The sequence below is a fragment of the Tachyglossus aculeatus genome, chromosome 8 (genome assembly GCF_015852505.1).
Source record: "Tachyglossus aculeatus isolate mTacAcu1 chromosome 8, mTacAcu1.pri, whole genome shotgun sequence".
Classification (NCBI taxonomy): domain Eukaryota; kingdom Metazoa; phylum Chordata; class Mammalia; order Monotremata; family Tachyglossidae; genus Tachyglossus; species Tachyglossus aculeatus.
The window spans coordinates 39418933-39443470 of record NC_052073.1 but is presented as its reverse complement, the minus strand read 5'-3'; the positions used below and the strand labels follow the sequence as shown (position 1 = coordinate 39443470).

Here is a 24538-nt window from a genome sequence, read left to right as displayed (position 1 = left end):
CCAACGGAGGGCTCCCAGTCTTCATCCCCATTTGACAGATGAGGGATCTGTACGTGGCATTTGTTAAGCGCTTACCATGTGCAAAGCACTGTTCTAAGCGCTGGGAGGGATACAAGGTGATCAGGTTGTCCCACGTGGGGCTCACAGTCTTAATCCCCATTTTGCAGGTGAGGTCACTGAGGCTCAAAGAAGTTAAGTGACTTGCCCAAGGTCACACAGCAGACATGTGGTGGAGTGGGATTCGAACCCATGACCTCTGACTCCAAAGCCCGTGCTCTTTCCAGTGAGCCACGCTGCTCCCCAAGCTGTGCGCGTCTCCGACCCCACGCTCTGAGCCTAGAACGTGAGCCCACTGTTGGGTAGGGACCGTCTCTATATGTTGCCAACTTGGACTTCCCAAGCGCTTAGTACAGTGCTCTGCACACAGTAAGCGCTCAATAAATACGATTGAATGAATGAGCCGCCGAGACCACGCCCCGCGTCCCACGAGGCCACGCCTCCACGTTCTGAGCCCCCGCAAACCACGCCCCCACGCTCTGCATCCCGCAAAGACCACGCCCCCACGTTCTGCGCCCCTCAAAGACCTCGCCCCCACGCTCTGCGTCCAAAGAGGCCACGCCCCTACGTTCTGAAGCCCGCATACCACGCCCTGCGTCCCACAAGGCCACGCCCCACGCTCTGCGCCCTCGAGGCCACGCCCCCACGTTCTGACCCCTCCCAATACCCCGCCCCCACGTTCTGCGTCCCGCGAGGCCACGCCCCGACGTTCTGAGCCCCCCGAGGCCATGCAACACGCTCCACGTCCCAGAGACCACGCCCCCACGCTCTGCGTCTCGCGGTGCCACGCCCCCACGTAGTGTGGCGCACGAGGACACGCCTTCACGTTCTGAGCCCCCCATACCACGCTCTATCCATTCATTCAAACAGGCCCACGCCCCTAAATTCCGCGTCTCGCGAGGCCACGCCCCACGTGCTGCGCCTCACGAGGCCACGAGCCCTCATTCTGAGCCCCCGAGGCCACGCCCCACGTTCTGCGTCTCACGAGGACACGCCCTCACGTTCTGAGCCCCCTCCCCAGTACTACGCTCTACGTCCCACGGGCCCACGCCCCCACGTTCTGCGTCTCGCGAGACCACGCCCCACGTGCTACGGCTCATGAGGCCACGCCCCCACAATCTGAGCCCCCGAGGCCACGCCCTCACGCTCTGCGTCACAGAAGGCCACGCCCTCACGTTCTGCGCCACACGAGGACACACCCTCACGTTCTGAGTTCCCCCCTCCCCCATTACCACACATTATGTCCCACGGGTCCACGCCCCCACATTCTCCGTCTCGCGAGGCCACGGCCCACGTGCTGTGCCTCACGAGGGCACGCCCCCACGCTCTGAGCCCCCGGGGACACGCCCACACGACCTACGTCCCACGAGGACGACCTGATCACCTTGTATCCCTCCCCAGCGCTTAGAACAGTGCTTTACACATAGTAAGCGCTTAACAAATAACATTATTAGTATTATTAGGCTACGCCCCACGTGCTGCGCCTCACGAGGCCATGCCCCCACGTTCTGCCTCCCACAAAGACCACGCCCCCACGCTCTGCGTCTCGCGAGGCCGAGCCCCCACATTCTGAGCACCCGAGGCCACGCCCCCACGCTCTGCGTCCCTGGAGGCCACGCCCCACGTTTCTGAGCCCCGTGACCACGCCCCCCACGCTCTGCGTCGCGCGGGGCCACACCCCCACGTTCTGAGCCCCCCAGGCCACGCCCCCACGCTCCGCCTCCCTCGAGGCCACGCCCCCACGGTCTGCTTGCCCCCTCGGCCACGCCCCAACGGTCTGAGCCCCCATACCACGCCCCCACGTTCTGTCTCCCACAAAGACCACGCCCCCACGCTTGCGTCTCGCGAGGCCACGCCCACACGTTCTGCGTCCCACGAGGCCACGCCCCCACGTTCTGAGCCCCATCCCACGCCCCACGTCTCGCGAGGCCACGCCCCTCACGCTCTGCGTCCCACGGGGCCACGCCCCCACGCTTGGGGCCACGCCCTTCGCGCTCGAGGCCACGCCCCCACGTTCTGCGTCCCCCAAGACGACGTCCTCACGTTGTGCGCCCCCCCCACACCACGTCCCCACGTTCTGCGCTCCCCGAGGCCACGCCCCCATTTCATTCATTCATTCATTCATTCATTCAATCGTCTTTATTGCGCACTGACTGTGTGCAGAGCACTGGACGAAGCGCTTGGGAAGTACCATTCGGTCACAGATTCATTCATTCATTAATAACAATAATAATAATGATGGCATTCATTAATTGCTTACTATGTTCAAAGCACCGTTCTAAGCTCTGGGGAGGTTACAAGGTGATCAGGTTGTCTGACGGGGGGCTCACAGTCTTCATCCCCATTTTACAGATGAGGGAACTGAGGCACAGAGAAGTTGTCATTCATTCATTCATTCAATCATATTTATTGAGCGCTTACTGTGTGCAGAGCACTGTACTACGCACTTGGGAAGTCCAAGTCAGCAACATATAGAGACGGTCCCTACCCAGCAGCAGGCTCACAGTCTAGAAGGGGGAGATAGGGAACAAAACATATTAACAAAGTAAAATAAATAGAATAAATATGTACAAATAAAATAGAGTAATGAATACGTACAAACATATATCCATATATCCAGGTGCCGTGGGGAGGGGAAGGAAGTAAGGCGGGGGGGATGGAGAGGGAGAGGAGGGGGAGAGGAAGGAGGGGGCTCAGTCTGGGAAGGCCTCCTGGAGGAGGTGAGCTCCCAGTAGGGCCACAATAAAAGTAAAAATAAATACAAATAAATAAATAAAAATGCTCAACAAAAATCACAGTATTGGAATGGGCCAACTAGGCAGGGGGTTCTGAAAGCCGGTTATCGCGGTGACCTTGTCAGGGAGGCTCAGAAGGGTTCACGAGAAAAACGCACATGGAATAAATTAAAGGAGCCTCAAGCAGCGTGGCTCAGTGGGAAAGAGCCCGGGCTCTGGAGTCAGAGGTCATGGGTTCAAATCCCTCTCCGCCACTTGTCAGCTGTGTGACTGGGCAAGTTACCTAACTTCTCTGGGCCTCAGTTCCCTCATCTGTAAAATGGGGATGAAGACTGTGAGCCCCATGTGGGACAACCTCATCACCTTGTATCCCCCCAGTGCTTAGAACAGTGCTTTGCACATAGTAAGCGCTTAATAAATGCCATCATTAATTAATTAATTAATTAATTAAATTGAGGGGCTGGGGGGAGGGGAGCACGGATCAACTGTGAAGCCTTTCGTCCCATACATACATTCAATCATATGTATTGAGCGCTTACTGTGTGCAGAGCACTGGACTAAGCGCTTGGGAAGTCGAAGTTGGCAACATCTAGACGGTCCCTACCCAACAGCGGGCTCACAGTCCAGAAGGGGGAGACAGAGAACAAAACAAAACATATTAATAAAATAAATACAATATGTACAGATAAAATAGAGTAATACAAGGAAGCAGCGTGGCCTAGTGGGTAGAGCCCAGGCCTGAGAGTCAGAAGGACCTGGCTTCCCATCCCATATTTATTCTATTGATTTTATTTTGTTAATATGTTTTGTTTTGTTCTCTGTCTCCCCCTTCTAGACCGTGAGCCCGCTGTTGGGTAGGGACCGTCTCTCTATGTTGCCAATTTGGACTTCCCAAGCGCTTAGTCTAGTGCTCTGCACACAGTAAGCGCTCAATAAATACGATTGAATGAATCCCGGTTCCGTTGCTCGTCTGCTGGGCAAATCGCTTCACTCCTCTGGGCCTGAGGCTGAAAAATGGGGATTACGACTGTAAGCCCCATGTGGGACCGGGACTCTGTCCAACCCGACTGACCTGTATCTATCCCGGCCCTTGGTACGGTGCTTGATGCACAGGAGAAGCAGCGTGGCTCAGTGGAAAGAGCCTGTGCTTGGGAGTCCGAGGTCATGGGTTCGAATCCCGTCTCCGCCACTTATCAGCTGTGTGACTTTGGGCAAGACACTTCACTTCGCTGGGCCTCGGTGACCTCATCAGGAAAATGATGATGATGGCCCAGAGAATAATAATAATAATAATGATGGCATTTATTAAGCGCTTACTATGTGCCAAGCACTAGTTCTAAGCGCTGGGGAGGTTACAAGGTGATCAGGTTGTCCCACGGTGGGCTCACAGTCTTAATCCCCATTTTACAGATGAGGGGATGAAGACTGCGAGCCCCACGTGGGACAATCTGATTACCTTGTGTCCTCCCGCAGCGCTTAGAACAGTGCTTTGCACACAGTAAGCGCTTAACAAATACTATTACTATTATAGCAAGCCTTTAAATACAATAAGGGTAACAGTAATAATAATAATAATTTAAAAAATACATTCCCTGGAGACTGGAAGCTCCTTATGGGCAGGGATTGTGACTATCAACACCGTTCTATTGTATTTCCCAAGCACTGATTACAGTACTCTGCCCACAGTAAGCGCTCAAGGAATACCACTGATCAGTTGGAATTGTCAACAAGATAGTGTCGGCCAACTGGTATTTATTGAGCGCTCACTATAACATGGAGCGCTCCACCACTTGTCAGCTGTGTGACTTTGGGCAAGTCACTTCAATCAATCAATCAATTGTATTTATTGAGCGCTTACTGTGTGCAGAGCACTGTACTAAACGCTTGGGAAGTACAAGTTTGCAACATATAGAGACAGTCCCTACCCAATGGTGGGCTCACTTCACTTCTCTGGGCCTCAGTTCCCTCATCTGGAAAATGGGGAAGAAGACTGGGAGCCCCATGTGGGACAACCTGATTACCCTATATCTACGCGTGGCTCAGTGGAAAGAGCCTGGGTTTTGGAGTCAGAGGTCATGGGTTCAAATCCCGGCTCCGCCAACTTTCATTCACTCATTCAATCGTATTTATTGAGCGCTTACTGTGTGCAGAGCACTGTACAAAGCACTTGGGAAGTCCAAGTTGGCAGCATATAGAGACGGTCCCTACCCAACAGCGGGCTCACATTCTAAAAGGGGGAGACAGACAACAAAACAAAACATATTAACAAAATAAAATAAGTAGAATAAATATGTACAAATAAAATAGAGTAGTAAATACGTACAAACACATGTACATATATATATATATGTCACTTCCCTTCTCTGGGCCTCAGTGACCTCATCTGTAAAATGGGGATGAAGGCTGGGAGCCCCCCGTGGGACAACCTGATCATCATCATCAATCGTATTTATTGAGTGCTTACTATGTGCAGAGCACTGTACGAAGCACTTGGGAAGTCCAAGTTGGCAACATCTAGAGACGGTCCCTACCCAACAGCGGGCTCACAGTCTAGAAGGGGGAGACAGACAACAAAAGAAAACATATTAACAAAATAAAATAAGTAGAATAAATATGTACAAATAAAATAGAGTAGTAAATACGTACAAATATATATATGTCACTTCCCTTCTCTGGGCCTCAGTGACCTCATCTTAAAATGGGGATGAAGACTGTGAGCCCCCCGTGGGATAACGTGATCACCTTGTAACCTCCCCAGCGCTCAGAACAGTGCTTTGCACATAGTAAGCGCTTAATCATCAATCGTATTTATTGAGTGCTTCCTATGTGCAGAGCACTGTACTAAGCGCTTAAAAATAAGGATGGTATTTGTTAAGCGCTTACTACGTGCCAAGCACTGTTCTAGGCGCTGGGGGAAATACAAGATTGTGGGGCTCACAATCTTCATCCCCGTTTTCCAGATGAGGGAACTGAGGCTTAATAAATATTATTATTATTATTATTATTATTAATAAGTGCTCGGGAGAGTCCACTAGAACAATATGGCAGACACATTACCCGGCCAGCACCAATCAATCAATCAATCAATCGTATTTATTGAGCGCTTACTATGTGCACAGCACTGTACTAAGCGCTTGGGAAGTACAAATTGGCAACACATAGAGACAGTCCCTACCCAACAGCGGGCTCACAGTCTAAAAGGGGGAGACGGAGAACAGGACCAAACATACCAACAAAATAAAATAAATAGGATAGAAATGTACAAGTAAAATAAATAGCTGTCCGTGTGGTGTTGTCAAGGGGCAGCAGTGGCGTCGGCTGGATTTTGAATTTCCCGCCACCGGCTCCCTGCCCGCCCGTCGTTCCCCTCTGAGCTCAGCACATTGGCTCCGGTGGCAGAGGGTCGGCAGGAGTTGCCCGTGGCCCGTCGGTCGCCGGGTGGGAAGGGGCGCTTCCGACTTCCCAAGCGCTTAGTACAGTGCTCTGCACACAGTAAGCGCTCAATAAATGCAGTTGATGATGATGATGACGACTCCATCGCTGCCACCGTCGCCGGCCCTGCGGCGAGGCGGGGAGGAGGGGGAGCCCCCCGACTAACGATCTCGGCACCCCACCCACCAACGGGGCCCCCGCGGCCCTGCCATGACGGGCGGCTCCGGCCCCCCGACACCCCACCGGGTCGGCGAGGCCGGGCGGGATCGCTGGGGGGCTGGGGGTGGGCCTCCTCTCCGCGGGCGGACCCCCGAGGGCCACGCTGAGCGTCCGTCTCCCAAGCTTCGGGGACCGTACCCAAATCCGCTCCGGCCGCGCTCACTCGTGGGGAGGGGACGCCCCAGGCGGGGCTCTCGGGAGCCAGGGGTCCAGCTGTGTCCCCCTACTCAATCAATCATATTTATTGAGCGCTTACTACGTGCAGAGCACTGTACTAGGCGCTTGGGAAGCACAAATTGGCAACATACAGAGACAGTCCCTACCCAACAGTGGGCTCACAGTCTAAAAGGGGGAGACGGAGAACAAAACCAAACGTACTAACGAAATAAAATAAATAGGATAGATATGGACAAGTAAAATAGAGTAATAAATATGTACAAACATATATACAGGTGCTGTGGGGAAGGGAAGGAGGTAAGAAGGGGGAGATGGAGAGGGGGACGAGGGGGAGAGGAAGGAAGGGGCTCAGTCTGGGAAGGCCTCTTGGAAGAGGTGAGCTCTCAGCAGGGCCTTGAAGGGAGGAAAAGAGCCAGCTTGGTGGATGGGCAGAGGGATTGGGGGCATTCCGGGCCCGGGGGATGACGTGGGTCGGGGGTCGATGGCGGGACGGGCGAGAACGAGGCCTAACGGTGAGGAGGTTAGCGGCAGAGGAGCGGAGGGTGTGGGCTGCGATGGAGGACAGAAGGGAGGGGAGGGAGGGGGGGGGCAGTACAGTGCTCTGCACACAGTAAGCGCCCTACTCCCGCCCTCCGACTCCCCCTCCCACCCCCACGTCGCAGGGGGTCCTGATGGTGGGCACGGAGGGGGCCGCGAGAGCATCCTAGCGGACGGGCAGCCCCAGCCCAGGCCCCGGGGCCCCAGATGGGCCCGCGTGGCTGCAGCTCTCCCATCCCGGTCAGCCGCGGGACCCCAGATCGCCCGGCGTCAGCCCCCGCACCTTCCCAAGCCCCCCAGAGAGCGGACTGACCCGACCGGCCGGCAGAGACGTCCTTTATTTCTAAGGCCTGCACGAAAACCGCCGGGTGCCTCGGGGGGCCGCCGCGCCGGGCCATGCCCGCCGATCGCCCAACCCCGGCGGCGACGGCGACTCTCCCAAGGGGCACAACTTGGTCCCGGGCCGTGAGCACGGGGGCCCGGCCGGGCGGGAAACCGGGCCCCGGAGCCCCTGAGCGCCGGCGCCCCGGCCGGCTCTGACCAGCAGAGTGGAATGAAGGTGGGGAGGGAAGCCAAAGATCGGGGGCACCGCCCGGGCCAGTCCATTGCACCAGGGCCCCGGGCCGGGCCCCGGCACGCGTCCGCTCTAGTGCTGCGTCCACTTGATGCTCTTCAGGTCCACGCCATCCTGTACCATCTCCCACAGCGGGCTGCCAACGGCGGGAGGGAAGGAGGGAGAGCTCAGGGGGGCCAGCCAGGCCGGGGAGACGACGGCCGGCCCACCCACCCCGTCCCCGGACCCAGGGGCTCGGTGTCTTGGCACCGAGACGGGAGGGCAGAGGGGCTGAGAGGGAGACCGGGGGGCTCGGGGGGCTCGGTCCGGGCCTCTCCTCCCCGCTGACCCCGGCCCCGGCTACCTCATCTCCCGCAGGCGCTGCACGTGTTGGATGCACTTGGCCGCGGTGAAGTCCACTTCCTCCTCAGTCGTGAAGCGGCCGATGCCGAACCTGAAACCCCCCCGAGACCCCCGACCCTGAGCCGTGTGAGGGGAGCATACGGGAAGGGGGGAGACATACGGTGACCTGGAGGACGCACGCACACGCACCCGGCCCCCACCCGGACCTGATGGAGGAGTGGGCCAGATCCTCGTCTGTGCCGATGGCCCTCAGGACGTAGGACGGCTCCAGGGAGGCGGACGTGCAGGCGCTGGCGGGAGAAGCGGATGGTGGCGGGGGTCTCGTGGATTCGCCCCCCGCCCACCCGTCTGCCGCCAGAACGGTGCTGGGCCCCAAGCCGAAGGAGGTCCCGGAACGGGGCCCCTCGGCCACCCCGGGGGTCCCGGGTGGGGGCAGAGGGGACCACACGGGGACCCTCTGCGAAGGCTCCCACCTGCCGGAGGACAGGGCCACGTCCTTGAGCGCCATGAGCAGGCTTTCCCCTTCCACGTAGGCGAAGGACAGGTTGATGCAGCCTTAGGGAGAGGGGACAAGACCAGGTGAGGTGTCGGCACCGTGCGCGGCCGGGGGGTATCTGTTATCCGGGGGGTATTCCTTCTCCAGCCCAGCCCGCACCCTCCGCTCCTCCGCCGCCAATCTCCTCACCGTTAGGCCTCGTTCTCGCCCGTCCCGCCATCGACCCCCGGCCCACGTCCTCCCCCGGGCCCAGAATGCCCCCAATCCCTCTGCCCATCCTCCAAGCTGGCTCTCTTCCTCCCTTCAAGGCCCTACTGAGAGCTCACCTCCTCCAGGAGGCCTTCCCACACTCAGCCCCCTCCTTCCTCTCCCCCTCCTCCCCCTCTCCATCCCCCCCGCCTTACCTCCTTCCCTTCCCCACAGCACCTGGATATATGTACATATGTTTGTACGGATTTATTACTCTATTTTACTTGTACATACTTATTCTATTTATTTTATTTTGTTAATATGTTTGGTTTTGTTCTCTGTCTCCCCCTTCTAGCCTGTGAGCCCACTGTGGGGTAGGGACTGTCTCTACATGTTGCCAACTTGGACTTCCCAAGCGCTTAGTCCAGTGCTCTGCACACAGTAAGCGCTCAATAAATACGATTGACTGATTGATTGATTGATTGATTAAGCGCTTCCTATGGGTCAGGCACCATACATTTGGTTTTGTCTCCCCCTTTTAGGCTGTGAGCCCACTGTTGGGTAGGGACTGTCTCTATATGTTGCCAACTTGTACTGCCCAAGCGCTTAGTCCAGTGCCCTGCACACAGTAAGAGCTCAATAAATACAATTTATTGATATTGATGTTGAATAAATACGATTGTTGATTGATTGACGGTCTCTACACGTTGCCAACTTGTACTGCCCAAGTGCTTAGTCCAGTGCTCTGCACACAGTAAGCGCTAAATAAATACGACTGATTGATTGATTAAGCGCTTCCTATGGGTCAGGCACCGCGCGTTTGGTTTTGTCTCCCCCTTCTAGACTGTGAGCCCACTGTTGGGTAAGGACTGTCTGTATATGTTGCCAATTTGTACTTCCCAAGCGCTTAGTCCAGTGCTCTGCACACAGTAGGCGCTCAATAAATACAATTTATTGATATTGATGTTGAATAAATACGATTGATTGATTGTCTCTACACGTTGCCAACTTGTACTGCCCAAGCGCTTAGTCCAGTGCTCTGCACACAGTAAGCGCTCAATAAATACGATTGATTGATTGATTGATTGATTAAGCGCTTCCTATGGGTCAGGCACTGTACGTTTGGTTTTGTCTCTCCCTTTTAGACTGTAAGCCCACTGTTGGGTAGGGACTGTCTCTATATGTTGCCAATTTGTACTTCCCAAGCGCTTAGTCCAGTGCTCTGCACACAGTAAGCGCTCAATAAATACGATTTATTGATATTGAATACGGTTGATTGATTGATTGACTGTCTCTACACGTTGCCAACTTGTACTGCCCAAGCGCTTAGTCCAGTGCTCTGCACACAGTAAGCACTCAATAAATACGATTGATTGATTGATTGATTGATTGATTAAGCGCTTCCTATGGGTCAGGCACCGTACGTTTGGTTTTGTCTCCCCCTTTTAGACTGTGAGCCCACTGTTGGGTAGGGACTGTCTCTATATGTTGCCAATTTGTACTTCCCAAGCGCTTAGTCCAGTGCTCTGCACACAGTAAGCGCTCAATAAATACGATTTATTGATATTGAATACGATTGATTGACTGACTGTCTCTACACGTTGCCAACTTGTACAGCCCAAGCGCTTAGTCCAATGCTCTGCACACAGTAAGCGCTCAATAAATACGATTTATTGATATTGAATACGATTGACTGATTGTCTCTACACGTTGCCAACTTGTACAGCCCAAGCGCTTAGTCCAATGCTCTGTACACAGTAAGCGCTCAATACAATTGATTGATTGATTGATTGATTAAGCGCTTTCTATGGGTCAGGCACCGTACGTTTGGTTTTGTCTCCCCCTTCTAGACTGTGAGCCCACTGTTGGGTAGGGACCGTCTCTACATGTCGCCTCCTTGGACTGCCCAAGTGCTTGGTCCAGTGCTCTGCACACAGTAAGCGCTCAATACGATTGATTGATTGATTGACTGTCTCTACATGTTGCCAACTTGTACAGCCCAAGCGCTTAGTCCAGCGCTCTGCACACAGTAAGCGCTCAATAAATACGATTAATTGATTGAACGATTGATTGATTAAGCGCTTCCTATGGGTCAGGCACCGTACTAAGCGGGCTCACGGTCTTCACCGATGAAACATCTGGGGCATGGAAGTGAGGCGACTCGGCCGGGGCCACACGATATATTGTATATATGTATATATGCATATATGTTTGTACATATTTATTACTCTATCTATCTATTTATTTATTTATTTAACTTGTACATATCTATTCCATTTATTTTATCCTGTCAGTCTGTTTGGTTTTGTTCTCTGTCTCCCCCTTTTAGACTGTGAGCCCACTGCTGGGTAGGGACTGTCTCTCGATGTTGCCAACTTGGACCTCCCAAGCGCTTAGTCCAGTGCTCTGCACGCAGTAAGCGCTCAATAAATACGACGGATGATGATGTTACCAACTTGTACTTCCCAAGCGCTTAGTCCGGTGCTCTGCACACAGTAAGCGCTCAATAAATACGACTGATGATGATGTTACCAACTTGTACTTCCCAAGCGCTTAGTCCGGTGCTCTGCACACAGTAAGCGCTCAATAAATACGACTGATGATGATGTTACCAACTTGTACTTCCCAAGCGCTTAGTCCGGTGCTCTGCACACAGTAAGCGCTCAATAAATACGACTGATGATGATGTTACCAACTTGTACTTCCCAAGCGCTTAGTCCGGCGCTCTGCACACAGTAAGCGCTCAATAAATACGACTGATGATGATGTTACCAACTTGTACTTCCCAAGCGCTTAGTCCGGTGCTCTGCACACAGTAAGCGCTCAATAAATACGATTGATGATGATGTTACCAACTTGTACTTCCCAAGCGCTTAGTCCGGCGCTCTGCACACAGTAAGCGCTCAATAAATACGATTGATGATGATGTTACCAACTTGTACTTCCCAAGCGCTTAGTACAGTGCTCTGCACATAGTAAGCGCTTAATACGATTGATGATGATGATGATGATGATGAAGTGGCCCTCCTGAGCCCTGGGCTGCTTCCCCTCCGCTCGGCGCGTGCGGCGGGGAGGTCGGGGGGCCCCCGCGGCGGTACCTGGGTAGCGGCGTCGGGGGTCTCCGTTGATCACCACGTCGGGCAGGCTGCTCACGATCTTCCCCGTCAGCCGCTCCGCCAGCATGGAGATCCTCCGGTGGTCGTACTGGCCGGGCAAACGGCCCCGTGAGGGACAAGTGACCGTCCCGCTCCTGGATCGCCGCTACTGGACCCCCCCCAACCGCTTAATACAGCCCCCAGCAGGCCCTCGCTAACCCCTACTCGGGGAACGACCGCCGGCACTAGGGCATCTCCGGGGATAATAATAATTAGACTGTGAGCCCAAAGTTGGGTAGGGACCGTCTCTATATGTTGCCAACTTGTACTTCCCAAGCGCTTAGTACAGTAAATAATAAATCAATAAATACGACTGATTGATTAATAATAATGACGGCGTTTGTTAAGCGCTTACTATGTGCAAAGCACCGTTCTAAGCGCTGGGGGGGATGCAAGGCGATCAGGTTGTCCCACGCGGGGCTCACAGGCTCAATCCCCGTTTTCCAGATGAGGTCACTGAGGCTCAGAGAGGTTAAGTGACTCGCCCAAGGTCACACGGCAGACACGTGGCGGAGCCGGGATTCGAACCCATGACCTCTGACTCCAAAGCCCGGGCTCTTTCCACTGAACCACACTGATGCTCGCCGGTCCCCACATCACCATCCGCCACCCCTTCCTCCCTGGTATTAGGCATTAGAGAAGCAGCGTGGCTCAGTGGAAAGAGCCCGGGCTTTGGACTCAGAGGTCATGGGTTCGAATCCCAGCTCCGCCACTTGTCGGCTGGGTGACTTTGGGTAAGTCACTTAACTTCTCTGGGCCTCAGTGACCTCATCTGGAAAACGGGGATTGAGCCTGTGAGCCCCGCGTGGGACAACCTGATCGCCCTGTATCCCCCCCAGCACTTAGAACGGTGCTTTGCACATAGTAAGTGCCTAACAAACGCCGTCATTATCATTAATCAATCAATCGTATTTATCGGGCGCTTACTATGTGACTTTGGGCAGGCCGGGTGACTTTGGGCAGGCCACCTCACTTCTCTGGGCCTCAGTTCCCTCATCTGGAAAACGGGGATGAAGACCGGGAGCCCCCGCCGTGGGACAACCTGATCACCTTGTAGCCTCCCCGGCGCTTAGAACAGTGCTTGGCACATAGTAAAAGCTTAATACCCACTTTTTAGACTGTGAACCCACTGTTGGGTAGGGACCGTCTCTATATGCTGCCAACTTGGACTTCCCCAGCGCTTAGTACAGCGCTCTGCACACAGTAAGCGCTCAATAAATAGGATTGATTGATTGAATAATAAATACCATCACTATTATTGTTATTTATCGGGTCTCGGTCCCCGCTCAGGGCCAATGGGTCAACGCTCCGAGCGGGGCGGCAGGAGACTGTGCCCGGGCACCGTCGAGGGAGCCGGCAGGGTGGTAGCCGTGCCCCCTCCCGCCGCCGGCGGGACCGCCCCGCTCCCCCCCGCCGGGGCGCTGCCCGTACCTCCATCTCCTGCCGCGCCACCTCGCATGCGGCCCCCAGTCCCACGACGAGGGGCGTGGGCACCGTGCCGGAACGCAGGCCCCGCTCTTGCCCGCCGCCGCTCTGCAGGGGCTCCACGCGGACCCGGGGGCGCCGCCGGATGTACATCGCTCCCACCCCTGAAACCGGGCCGCGGGGCGGTGGAGGTGGGCGCGGGGGCTCCCGCGCCCCCCCACCCAACCCGTTCATTCATTCATTCAGTCGTATACTGAGAGCTCACCTCCTCCAGGAGGCCTTCCCAGACTTAACCCCTCTCCCCCTCGCCCCCCTCTCCATCCCCCCATCTTACCTCCTTCCCTTCCCACTGCACCTGTATATATGTATATATGTTTGTACAGATTTGTTACTCTATTTATTTATTTTACTTGTACCTATCTATTCTATTTATTTTATTTTGTTAGTATGTTTGGTTTTGTTCTCTGTCTCCCCCTTTTACACTGTGAGCCCGCTGTTGGGTAGGGACTGTCTCTATATGTTGCCAACTTGGACTTCCCAAGCGCTTAGTACAGTGCTCTGCACACAGTAAGTGCTCAATAAATATGATTGATTGATTACCTTGTATCTCCCCACAGCACCTGTATATATACATATATATATATATGTGTGTATATATATATATATATATATATATATATACACACATATATATATGTTCGTACATATTTATTACTCTATTTATTTTACTTGTACATATCTATTCTATTTATTTTGTTAGTATGTTTGGTTTTGTTCTCTGCCTCCCCCTTTTAGACTGTGAGCCCACTGTTGGGTAGGGACTGTCTCTAGATGTTGCCAACTTGGACTTCCCAAGTGCTTAGTACATCGCTCTGCACATAGTATGCGCTCAATAAATACGATTGATGATGATGATGATGATGATACTGAGAGCTCACCTCCTCCAGGAGGCCTTCCCGGACTGAGCCCCTTCCTTCCTCTCCCCCTCATCCCCCTCTCCATCCCCCCCATCTTACCTCCTTCCCTTCCCCACTGCACCTGTATATATGTTTGTACATATTTGTTACTCTATATATTTATTTTACTTGTCCATATCTATTCTATTTATTTTATTTTGTTAGTATGTTTGGTTTTGTTCTCTGTCTCCCCCTTTTAGACTGTGAGCCCGCTGTTGGGTAGGGACTGTCTCTATATGTTGCCAACTTGGACTTCCCAAGCGCTTAGTACAGTGCTCTGCACACAGTAAGCGCTCAATAAATATGATTGATTGATTGATTACCTTGTATCTCCCCACAGCACCTGTATGTATATATATATATATATATATATACATGTGTGTGTGTGTATATACATACATATATATATATGTTTGTACATATTTATTACTCTATTGATTTTACTTGTACATATCTATTCTATTTATTTTATTTTGTTAGTATGTTTGGTTTTGTTCTCTGCCTCCCCCTTTTAGACTGTGAGCCCACTGCTGGGTAGGGACTGTCTCTAGATGTTGCCAATTTGTACTTCCCAAGCGCTTAGTACAGTGCTCTGCACATAGTATGCGCTCAATAAATACGATTGATTATGATGATGATGATGATGATGATGATACTGAGAGCTCACCTCCTCCAGGAGGTCTTCCCAGACTGAGCCCCTTCCTTCCTCTCCCCCTCGTCCCCCTCTCCATCCCACCCCATCTTACCTCCTTCCCTTCCCCACTGCACCTGTATATATGTATATATGTTTGTACGCATTTATTACTCTATTTATTTCTTTATTTTATTTGTACATATTTATTCTATTTATTTTATTTTGTTTTGTTTAGTTTTCTGTCTCCCCCTTCTAGACTGTGAGCCCGCTGTTGGGTAGGGACTGTCTCTATATGTTGCCGATTTGTACTTCCCAAGCGCTTAGTACAGTGCTCTGCACATAGTATGCGCTCAATAAATACGATTGATGATGATGATGATACTGAGAGCTCACCTCCTCCAGGAGGCCTTCCCAGACTGAGTCCCTTCCTTCCTCTCCCCCTCGTCCCCCCTCCATCCCCCCCATCTTACCTCCTTCCCTTCCCCACTGCACCTGTATATATGTTTGTGCATATTTATTACTCTATTTATTTATTTATTTATTTTACTTGTACCTATCTATTCTATTTATTTTATTTTGTTAGTATGCTTGGTTTTGTTCTCTTCTCCCCCTTTTAGACTGTGAGCCCACTGTTGGGTAGGGACTGTCTCTAGATGTTGCCAACTTGGACTTGCCAAGCGCTTAGTACAGTGCTCTGCACACAGTAAGCGCTCAGTAAATACGATTGATTACCTTGTACCTCCCCACAGCACCTGTATATATATATAGATATATATAGATATACATATATATATATATGTTCATACATATTTATTACTCTATTTATTTATTTTACTTGTACATATCTATTCTATTTATTTTATTTTGTTAGTATGTTTGGTTTTGTTCACTGTCTCCCCCTTTCAGACAGTGAGCCCACTGTTGGGTAGGGACCGTCTCTATATGTTGCCAACTTGGACTTCCCAAGCGCTCAGTCCAGTGCTCTACACAGCAAGCGCTCAATAAATACGACTGATGATGATTTACTGAGCGCTTACAGTGTGCAGAGCGCTTGGGGAGTCCAAGTTGGCAACATCGAGAGACGGCCCCGTCTCCCCCTTTTAGACTGTAAGCCCACTGTTGGGTAGGGACTGTCTCTATATGCTGTCAACTTGGACTTCCCAAGCGCTTACTACAGTGCTCTGCACACAGTCAGCGCTCAATAAATACGATTGATGATGATTTATTGAGCGCTTACAGTGTGCAGAGCACTCGGGGACTCCAAGTTGGCAACATCGAGAGACGGCCCCGTCTCCCCCTTTTAGACTGTAAGCCCACTGTTGGGTAGGGACTGTCTCTATATGATGCCAACTTGGACTTCCCAAGCGCTTACTACAGTGCTCTGCACACAGTAAGCGCTCAATAAATACGACTGATGATGACTTATTGAGCGCTTACAGTGTGCAGAGCGCTCGGGGAGTCCAAGTTGGCAACATCGAGAGACGGCCCCGTCTCCCCCTTTTAGCCTGTGAGCCCACTGTTGGGTAGGGACTGTCTCTAGATGTTGCCAACTTGGACTTCCCAAGCGCTCAGTCCAGTGCTCTGCACACAGTAAGCGCTCAGTAGATACGATTGATGATGATTTATTGAGCGCTTACAGCGCGCAGAGCGCTCGGGGAGTCCAAGTTGGCAACATCGAGAGACGGCCCCGTCTCCCCCTTTTAGACTGTAAGCCCACTGTCGGGTAGGGACTGTCTATGTTGCCAACTTGGACTTCCCAAAGCGCTCAGTCCAGTGCTCTGCACACAGTAAGCGCTCAGTAGATACGATTGATGATGATTTATTGAGCGCTTACAGCGCGCAGAGCGCTCGGGGAGTCCAAGTTGGCAGCATCAAGAGACGGCCCCGTCTCCCCCTTTTAGACTGTAAGCCCACTGTCGGGTAGGGACTGTCTATGTTGCCAACTTGGACTTCCCAAAGCGCTCAGTCCAGTGCTCTGCACACAGTAAGCGCTCAGTAGATATGATTGATGATGATTTATTGAGCACTTACAGCGCGCAGAGCGCTCGGGGAGTCCAAGTTGGCAGCATCAAGAGACGGCCCCGTCTCCCCCTTTTAGACTGTAAGCCCACTGTCGGGTAGGGACTGTCTATGTTGCCAACTTGGACTTCCCAAGCGCTCAGTCCAGTGCTCTGCACACAGTAAGCGCTCAGTAGATATGACTGATGATGATTTATTGAGCACTTACAGCGCGCAGAGCGCTCGGGGACTCCAAGTTGGCCGCACCGACCCCCCGGTGGGCTCGCAGCCTTGGACGGCGGCGGAGGTACCTTTGGGGCCGTACAGCTTGTGGCCGCTGATGCTCATGAGGTCGATCTTCATCTCGTTGACGTCCAGCGGGATCTTCCCCACCGCCTGAGCGGCGTCCGTGTGGAAGCGGACCTCGCGGGCCGCGCAGATGCGCCCTGCGGAGAGGCCGGGGGTCGGGGGCCGGGCCCGGCGGGGCGGCGGGAGGGGTGCAGGGGGGGGGGGGCCCGGCCGAACCCACCCCCGCCGGCCGTACCGATGTCCCGGACGGGCTGCTCCACGCCGATCTCGTTGTTGACGGCCATGACGGACACCAGGCCCGTGTCGGGGCGGATGGCGGCCTCCAGCTCCTGCCGGACGACGGGCGGAGCCGTGTGGGCCGAGGCCCGTGCGTCCCCCCCGGGTGGGAATCTGTACTTCCCAGGCGCTTAGTCCAGTGCTCTGCACACAGTAAGCGCTCGATAAATATGATCGATGATGATGATGACCCCCGCACCTCAAGGTCGACGATCCCGCTGCGCTGAACGGGCAGGTAGGTGAGGCGGAAGCCCTCGGCCTCCAGGGCCCGGCAGGAGTCCAGCACGCACTTGTGCTCCGTCTGCGTGGTCACCACGTGCTGCTTCCGCGACTTGTAGAACCGGGCCGTGCCCTGGGGGGACAAGCCGGGGTGACCCGCTGGACGCCCCGAGCGGGGCCCGCCGCGGTCGCGGCCATAGCCGCGCTATCTCTCAATAGATATATATGTTTGTACATATTTATTACTCTATTTATCATCATCATCAATCGTATTTATTGAGCACTTACTGTGTGCAGAGCACTGGACTAAGTGCTTGGGAAGTACAAATTGGCAACATATAGAGACAGTCCCTACCCGGCAGCGGGCTCACAGTCTAAAAGGGGGAGACGGAGAACAAAACCAAACATACTAACAAAATCAAATAAATAGAATAGATATGGACAAATAAAATAAATAAATAAATAGAGTAAAAAATATGGACAAACGTATATACAGGTGCTGTGGGGAAGGGAAGGAGGTAAGATGGGGGGGATGGAGAGGGGGACGAGGGGGAGAGGAAGGAAGGGGCTCAGTCTGGGAAGGCCTCCTGGAGGAGGTTATCATCATCATCAATCGTATTCATTGAGCGCCTACTACTACTACTACTACTACTACTACTAATGGCATTTGTTAAGTGCTTACTACGTGCAAAGCACTGTTCTAAGTGCTGGGGGGGGATACGAGGTGATCAGGTTGTCCCATGCGGGGCTCACCGTCTTCATCCCCATTTTACAGATGAGGGAACTGAGGCTCCGAGAAGTTACGTGACTTGCCCAAGGGCACCCAGCAGACACGTGGCAGGGCTGGGATTCGAACCCATGACTTCTGGCTCCAAAGCCCATGCTCGAGCACTGGACTAAAGCGCTTGGGAAGTGCAAATTGGCAACATATACAGGCAGTCCTTACCCAACAGTGGGCGCAGCGCTCAATAAATATGATTGATGACGATGATGATGATAGATATATATGTATATATGTTTGTACATATTCATTACTCTATTTATTCTGATCATCATCAATCGTATTTATTGAGCGCTTACTGTGTGCAGAGCACTGGACTAAGTGCTTGGGAAGTACAAATTGGCAACATATAGAGACAGTCCTTACCCAACAGTGGGCTCAGCGCTCAATAAATACGATTGATGATGATGATGATGATAGATATATATGTATATATGTTTGTACATATTTATTACTCTATTTATTTAGTATCATCATCATCAATCGTATTTATTGAGCGCTTACTGTGTGCAGAGCACTGTACTAAGCGCCTGGGAAGTGCAAATTGGCAACATATAGAGACAGTCCTTACCCAACAGTTGGCTCAGCGCTCAATAAATATGATTGATGAAGATGATGATGATAGATATATATGCATATATGTATATATGTATATATGTTTGTACATATTTATTACTCTATTTATTTACTTATCATCATCATCAATCGTATTTATTGAGCGGTTACTGTGTGCAGAGCACTGGACTAAGCGCTTGGGAAGTACAAATTGGCAACATCTAGAGACAGTCCCTACCCAACAGTGGGCTCAGCGCTCAATAAATACAATTGATGATGATGATGATGATAGATATATATGTATATATGTTTGTACATATTTATTACTCTATTTATTATCATCATCATCAATCGTATTTACTGAGCGCTTCCTGTGTGCAGAGCACTGTACTAAGCGCTTGGGAAGTGCAAATTGGCAGCATATAGAGACAGTCTTTACCCAACAGTGGGCTCAGCGCTCAATAAACACGATTGATGATGATGATGATGATGATAGATATATATGCATATATGTATATGTATATATGTTTGTACATATTTATTACTCTATTTATTTAGTATCATCATCATCAATCGTATTTATTGAGCGCTTACTGTGTGCAGAGCACTGGACTAAGCGCTTGGGAAGTACAAATTGGCAACATATAGAGACAGTCCTTACCCAACAGTGGGCTCAGCGCTCAATAAATACAATTGATGATGATGATGATAGATATATATGTATATGTATATGTTTGTGCATATTTATTACTCTATTTATTTATTTATTTATTTTACTTGTACCGATCTATTCTATTTATTTTATTTTCTTAGTATGTTTGGTTTTGTTCTCTGTCTCCCCCTTTTAGACTGTGAGCCCACTGTTGGGTAGGGACTGTCTCTATAGGTTGCCAATTTGTACTTCCCAAGCGCTAAGTACAGTGCTCTGCACACAGTAAGCGCTCAATAAATACAATTGATGATGATGATGATAATAGATATATATGTATATATGTTTGTACAGATTTATTACTGTTTATTACACAGCTGTATTATTATTATTATTATTACTGTGTGCAGAGCACAGTACTAAGCGTTTGGGAAGTACAAATTGGCAACATATAGAGACAGTCCCTACCCAACAGTGGGCTCAGCGCTCAATAAATACGATTGATGATGATGATAGATATATATGTATATATGTATATATGTTAATACATATTTATTACTCTATTTATTTATTTATTATCATCATCATCAATCGTATTTATTGAGCACTTACTGTGTGCAGAGCACTGTACTAAGCGGTTGGGAAGTGCAAATTGGCATAGAGACAGTCCTTACCCAACAGTGGGCTCAGCGCTCAATAAATACGATGGATGATGATGATGACGATAGACATATATGTATATATGTATATGTATATATGTTTGTACGTATTTATTACTCTATTTAGTATCATCATCATCAATCGTATTTATTGAGTGCTTACTGTGTGCAGAGCACTGGACTAAGCGCTTGGGAAGTACAAATTGGCAACATATAGAGACAGTCCTTACCCAACAGTGGGCTCAGCGCTCAATAAATTCGATTGATGATGATGATGATAGATATATATGTATATGTATATATGTTTGTGCATATTTATTACTCTATTTATTTATTTATTTATTTTACTTGTACCGATCTATTCTATTTATTTTATTTTGTTAGTATGTTTGGTTTTGTTCTCTGTCTCCCCCTTTTAGACTGTGAGCCCACTGTTGGGTAGGGACTGTCTCTATAGGTTGCCAATTTGTACTTCCCAAGCGCTAAGTACAGTGCTCTGCACACAGTAAGCGCTCAATAAATACAATTGATGATGATGATGATGATAATAGATATATATGTATATATGTTTGTACAGATTTATTACACTATTTATTTATTTATTATCATCATCATCAATCGTATTTCTGGAGCGCTTACTGTGTGCAAAGCACAGTACTAAGCGTTTGGGAAGTACAAATTGGCAACACATGGAGACAGTCCCTACCCAACAGTGGGCTCAGCGCTCAATAAATACGATTGATGATGATGATAGATATATATGTATATATGTATATGTATATATGTATATATGTTTATACATATTTATTACTCTATTTATTTATTTATTATCATCATCATCAATCGTATTTATTGAGCACTTACTGTGTGCAGAGCACTGTACTAAGCGCTTGGGAAGTGCAAATTGGCATAGAGACAGTCCTTACCCAACAGTGGGCTCAGCGCTCAATAAATACGATGGATGATGATGATGACGATAGACATATATGTATATATGTATATGTATATATGTTTGTACGTATTTATTACTCTATTTATTTAGTATCATCATCATCAATCGTATTTATTGAGTGCTTACTGTGTGCAGAGCACTGTACTAAGCGCTTGGGAAGTACAAATTGGCAACATATAGAGACAGTCCTTACCCAACAGTGGGCTCAGCGCTCAATAAATACGATTGATGATGATGATGATAGATATATATGTATATGTATATATGTTTCTGCATATTTATTACTCTATTTATTTATTTATTTATTTTACTTGTACAGATCTATTCTATTTATTTTATTTTGTTAGTATGTTTGGTTTTGTTCTCTGTCTCCCCCTTTTAGACTGTGAGCCCGCTGTTGGGTAGGGACTGTCTCTAGATGTTGCCAACTTGGACTTCCCAAGCGCTTAGTCCAGTGCTCTGCACACCGTAAGCGTTCAATAAATACGACTGATGATGATGATGATAGATATATATGTATGTATGTATACGTATATATGTATATATGTTTGTACATATTTATTACTCTATTTATTTATTTATTTTACTTGTACATATCTATTCTATTTATTTTATTTTGTTAATATGTTTTGCTTTGTTGTCTGTCTCCCCCTTGTAGACCGTGAGCCCGCTGTTGGGTAGGGACCGTCTCTATATGTTGCCAACTTGGACTTCCCAAGCGCTTAGTCCAGTGCTCTGCACACAGTAAGCACTTAATAAATACGATTGATGATGATGATAGATATATATGTGTATATGTATATATGTTTGTACATATTTATTACTCTATTTATTTATTTTACTTGTCCATATCTATTCTGTTTATTTTATTTTGTTAGTATGTTTGGTTTTGTCCTCTGTCTCCCCCTTTTAGCCTGTGAGCCCACTGTTGGGTAGGGACTGTCTCTCTATGTTGCCAAGCGCTTAGTCCAGTGCTCTGCACATAGTAAGCGCTCAATAAATCCGATTGATGATGATGATGATGATGATTGAATGAATGAGCCACGCTGCTTCTCTAAAGCCGCGGCCCCCCCAACGGATCAGCCCCCCCCCCCCGGCACGCCACTTCGGCTGGGACCCCCAGGCCGGCTCGGGGGTCGCCCGGGCTCACCTTGATGGCCAGGTTGTTGGACTCGGTGGCCCCGCTGGTGAAGACGATCTCCCGGGGGTCGGCGCCGATCAGCGCGGCCACTTGCTGGACGGCGAAGGAGCGCGGTCAGTGGGTGGGCCGTCCTGGAGACCCCCGGGCGGACGGCTGGGGGGGGGGGGGGTCCCCTTCGCCCCCCGCCCCCCGGGGGGGGGTCCTTGCCTGGCGGGCGCGCTCCACGGCGGCCTCGCTCTCCCAGCCGTAGGCGTGGGTGCGCGAGTGCGGGTTCCCGTACAAGTTGACGAGGTAGGGCAGCATGGCGTCCAGCACACGGGGGTCCTGGGGACGGGACGGGCCGTTAGCCCCGGCCCCCCCAAGTCCCTCCGCCACCACCCCCTCCCCGGGGCCGCGCCAGGGGAGCCCCCCGGCCTCGGGGGTCTCCCCTCCCCGCCTCCCCCCGGGTCCCGTGGCACCAGCGGGGTGGTGGCCTGCACGTCCATGTAGAGGGGCCGCAGGGCCGACGCGTCCGGGCCGGGGGCCGCATCTGCGGGGGCGAGAGCGGAGGAGAAGGGTCAGCCGTCGGGAGGGCCGGGGACCGGGCCGGCAGGCGCTTAGTCCAGTGCTCCGCACGCTCAATAAACAATAATAACGGCATTTATTAAGCGCTTACTACGTGCAAAGCACCGTTCTAAGCGCTGGGGAGCTTCCAAGGCGATCAGGTTGTCCCACGGGGGGCTCACAGTCTTAATCCCCGTTTTCCAGACGAGGGAACTGAGGCCCCGAGAAGTGAGGCGACTTGCCTGAAGTCACCCAGCTGACAAGCGGCGGAGCCGGGATTTGAACCCAGGACCACTGACTCCAAAGCCCGAGCTCTTTCCATCGTCGTCGATCGTATTTATCGAGCGCTTACTGTGTGCAGAGCACTGGGCTAAGCGCTTGGGATGTACAAGTTCTGAATGAATGAGGAGGGTCGGGGGCCCCGAGGTACCGGGGGGCAGAGGAGCAGCGGGGCTCACGGGCAAGAGTGCTCGGGCTTGTTGGTTAGAGGACCTGGGTTCCAATCCTGCCCCTGCCACTTCATCATCAATCGTATTTATTTATTTATTTATTTATTTATTTATTTATTTTTAGTGGCATTTATTAAGCGCTTACTATGTGCAAAGCACTGTTCTAAGCGCTGGGGAGGTTACAAGGTGATCAGGTTGTCCCACGGGGGGCTCACAGCTTAATCCCCGTTTTCCAGACGAGGGAACTGAGGCCCCGAGAAGTGAGGCGACTTGCCCAAAGTCACCCAGCTGACAAGTGGCGGAGCCGGGATTTGAACCCAGGACCGCTGACTCCAAAGCCGGAGCTCTTTCCATCGTCATCGATCGTATTTATCGAGCGCTTACTGTGTGCAGGGCACTGGGCTAAGCGCTTGGGAGGTACAAGTTCTGAATGAATGAGGAGGGTCGGGGGTCCCGAGGTACCGGGGGGCAGAGGAGCAGCGGGGCTCAGGGGCGAGGGCGCTCGGGCTTGTTGGTTAGAGGACCTGGGTTCCAATCCTGCCCCTGCCACTTCATCATCAACCGTATTTATTTATTTATTTATTTATTTTTAGTGGCATTTATTAAGTGCTTACTATGTGCAAAGCACTGTTCTAAGCGCTGGGGAGGTTACAAGGTGATCAGGTTGTCCCACAGGAGGCTCACAGTCTTCATCCCCATTTTACAGATGAGGGAACTGAGGCACAGAGAAGTTAAGTGACTTGCCCAAAGTCACACAGCTGACAGTTGGCGGAGCCGCGATTTGAACCCATGACCTCTGACTCCAAAGCCCGGGCTCTTTCCACTGAGCCACGCTGCTTCTCTAAAAATTTATTGAGCGCTTACTATGTGCAGAGTACTGTACTAAGCGCTTGGGAAGTACAAATTGGCAACACATAGAGACAGTCCCGACCCAACAGTGGGCTCACAGTCTAAAAGGGCCACAGTCTAAAAGCAGCCACTTGTCTGCTGGGTGACTCTGGGCAAGTCACTTCACTTCTCTGGGCCTCAGCTACCTCATCTGTCGAATGGGGATGAAGACTATGAGCCCCACGGGGGAC

At 51.1% G+C, this 24538-nt stretch overlaps 1 protein-coding gene across 1 annotated transcript in view; it reads right to left on the bottom strand.

Annotated features, from left to right (window-relative positions):
- Window positions 1-7460: 7460 nt before the first annotated feature.
- Window positions 7461-24538, bottom strand: part of NFS1 (NFS1 cysteine desulfurase) — a 29926-nt gene continuing 12848 nt past the window's right edge. Inside the window, exons 2-13 of the mRNA XM_038750317.1 lie at window positions 22926-22996; window positions 22675-22791; window positions 22477-22560; window positions 17711-17863; window positions 17471-17564; window positions 17238-17372; window positions 13345-13502; window positions 11857-11962; window positions 8547-8628; window positions 8280-8363; window positions 8075-8164; window positions 7461-7867 (exon numbers count right to left, since the gene is read on the bottom strand). Of these exons, the coding sequence (XP_038606245.1) occupies window positions 7804-7867; window positions 8075-8164; window positions 8280-8363; window positions 8547-8628; window positions 11857-11962; window positions 13345-13502; window positions 17238-17372; window positions 17471-17564; window positions 17711-17863; window positions 22477-22560; window positions 22675-22791; window positions 22926-22996 (1238 nt within the window). The 3' untranslated portion in view covers window positions 7461-7803. The remainder of the gene's footprint in view (window positions 7868-8074; window positions 8165-8279; window positions 8364-8546; window positions 8629-11856; window positions 11963-13344; window positions 13503-17237; window positions 17373-17470; window positions 17565-17710; window positions 17864-22476; window positions 22561-22674; window positions 22792-22925; window positions 22997-24538) is intronic.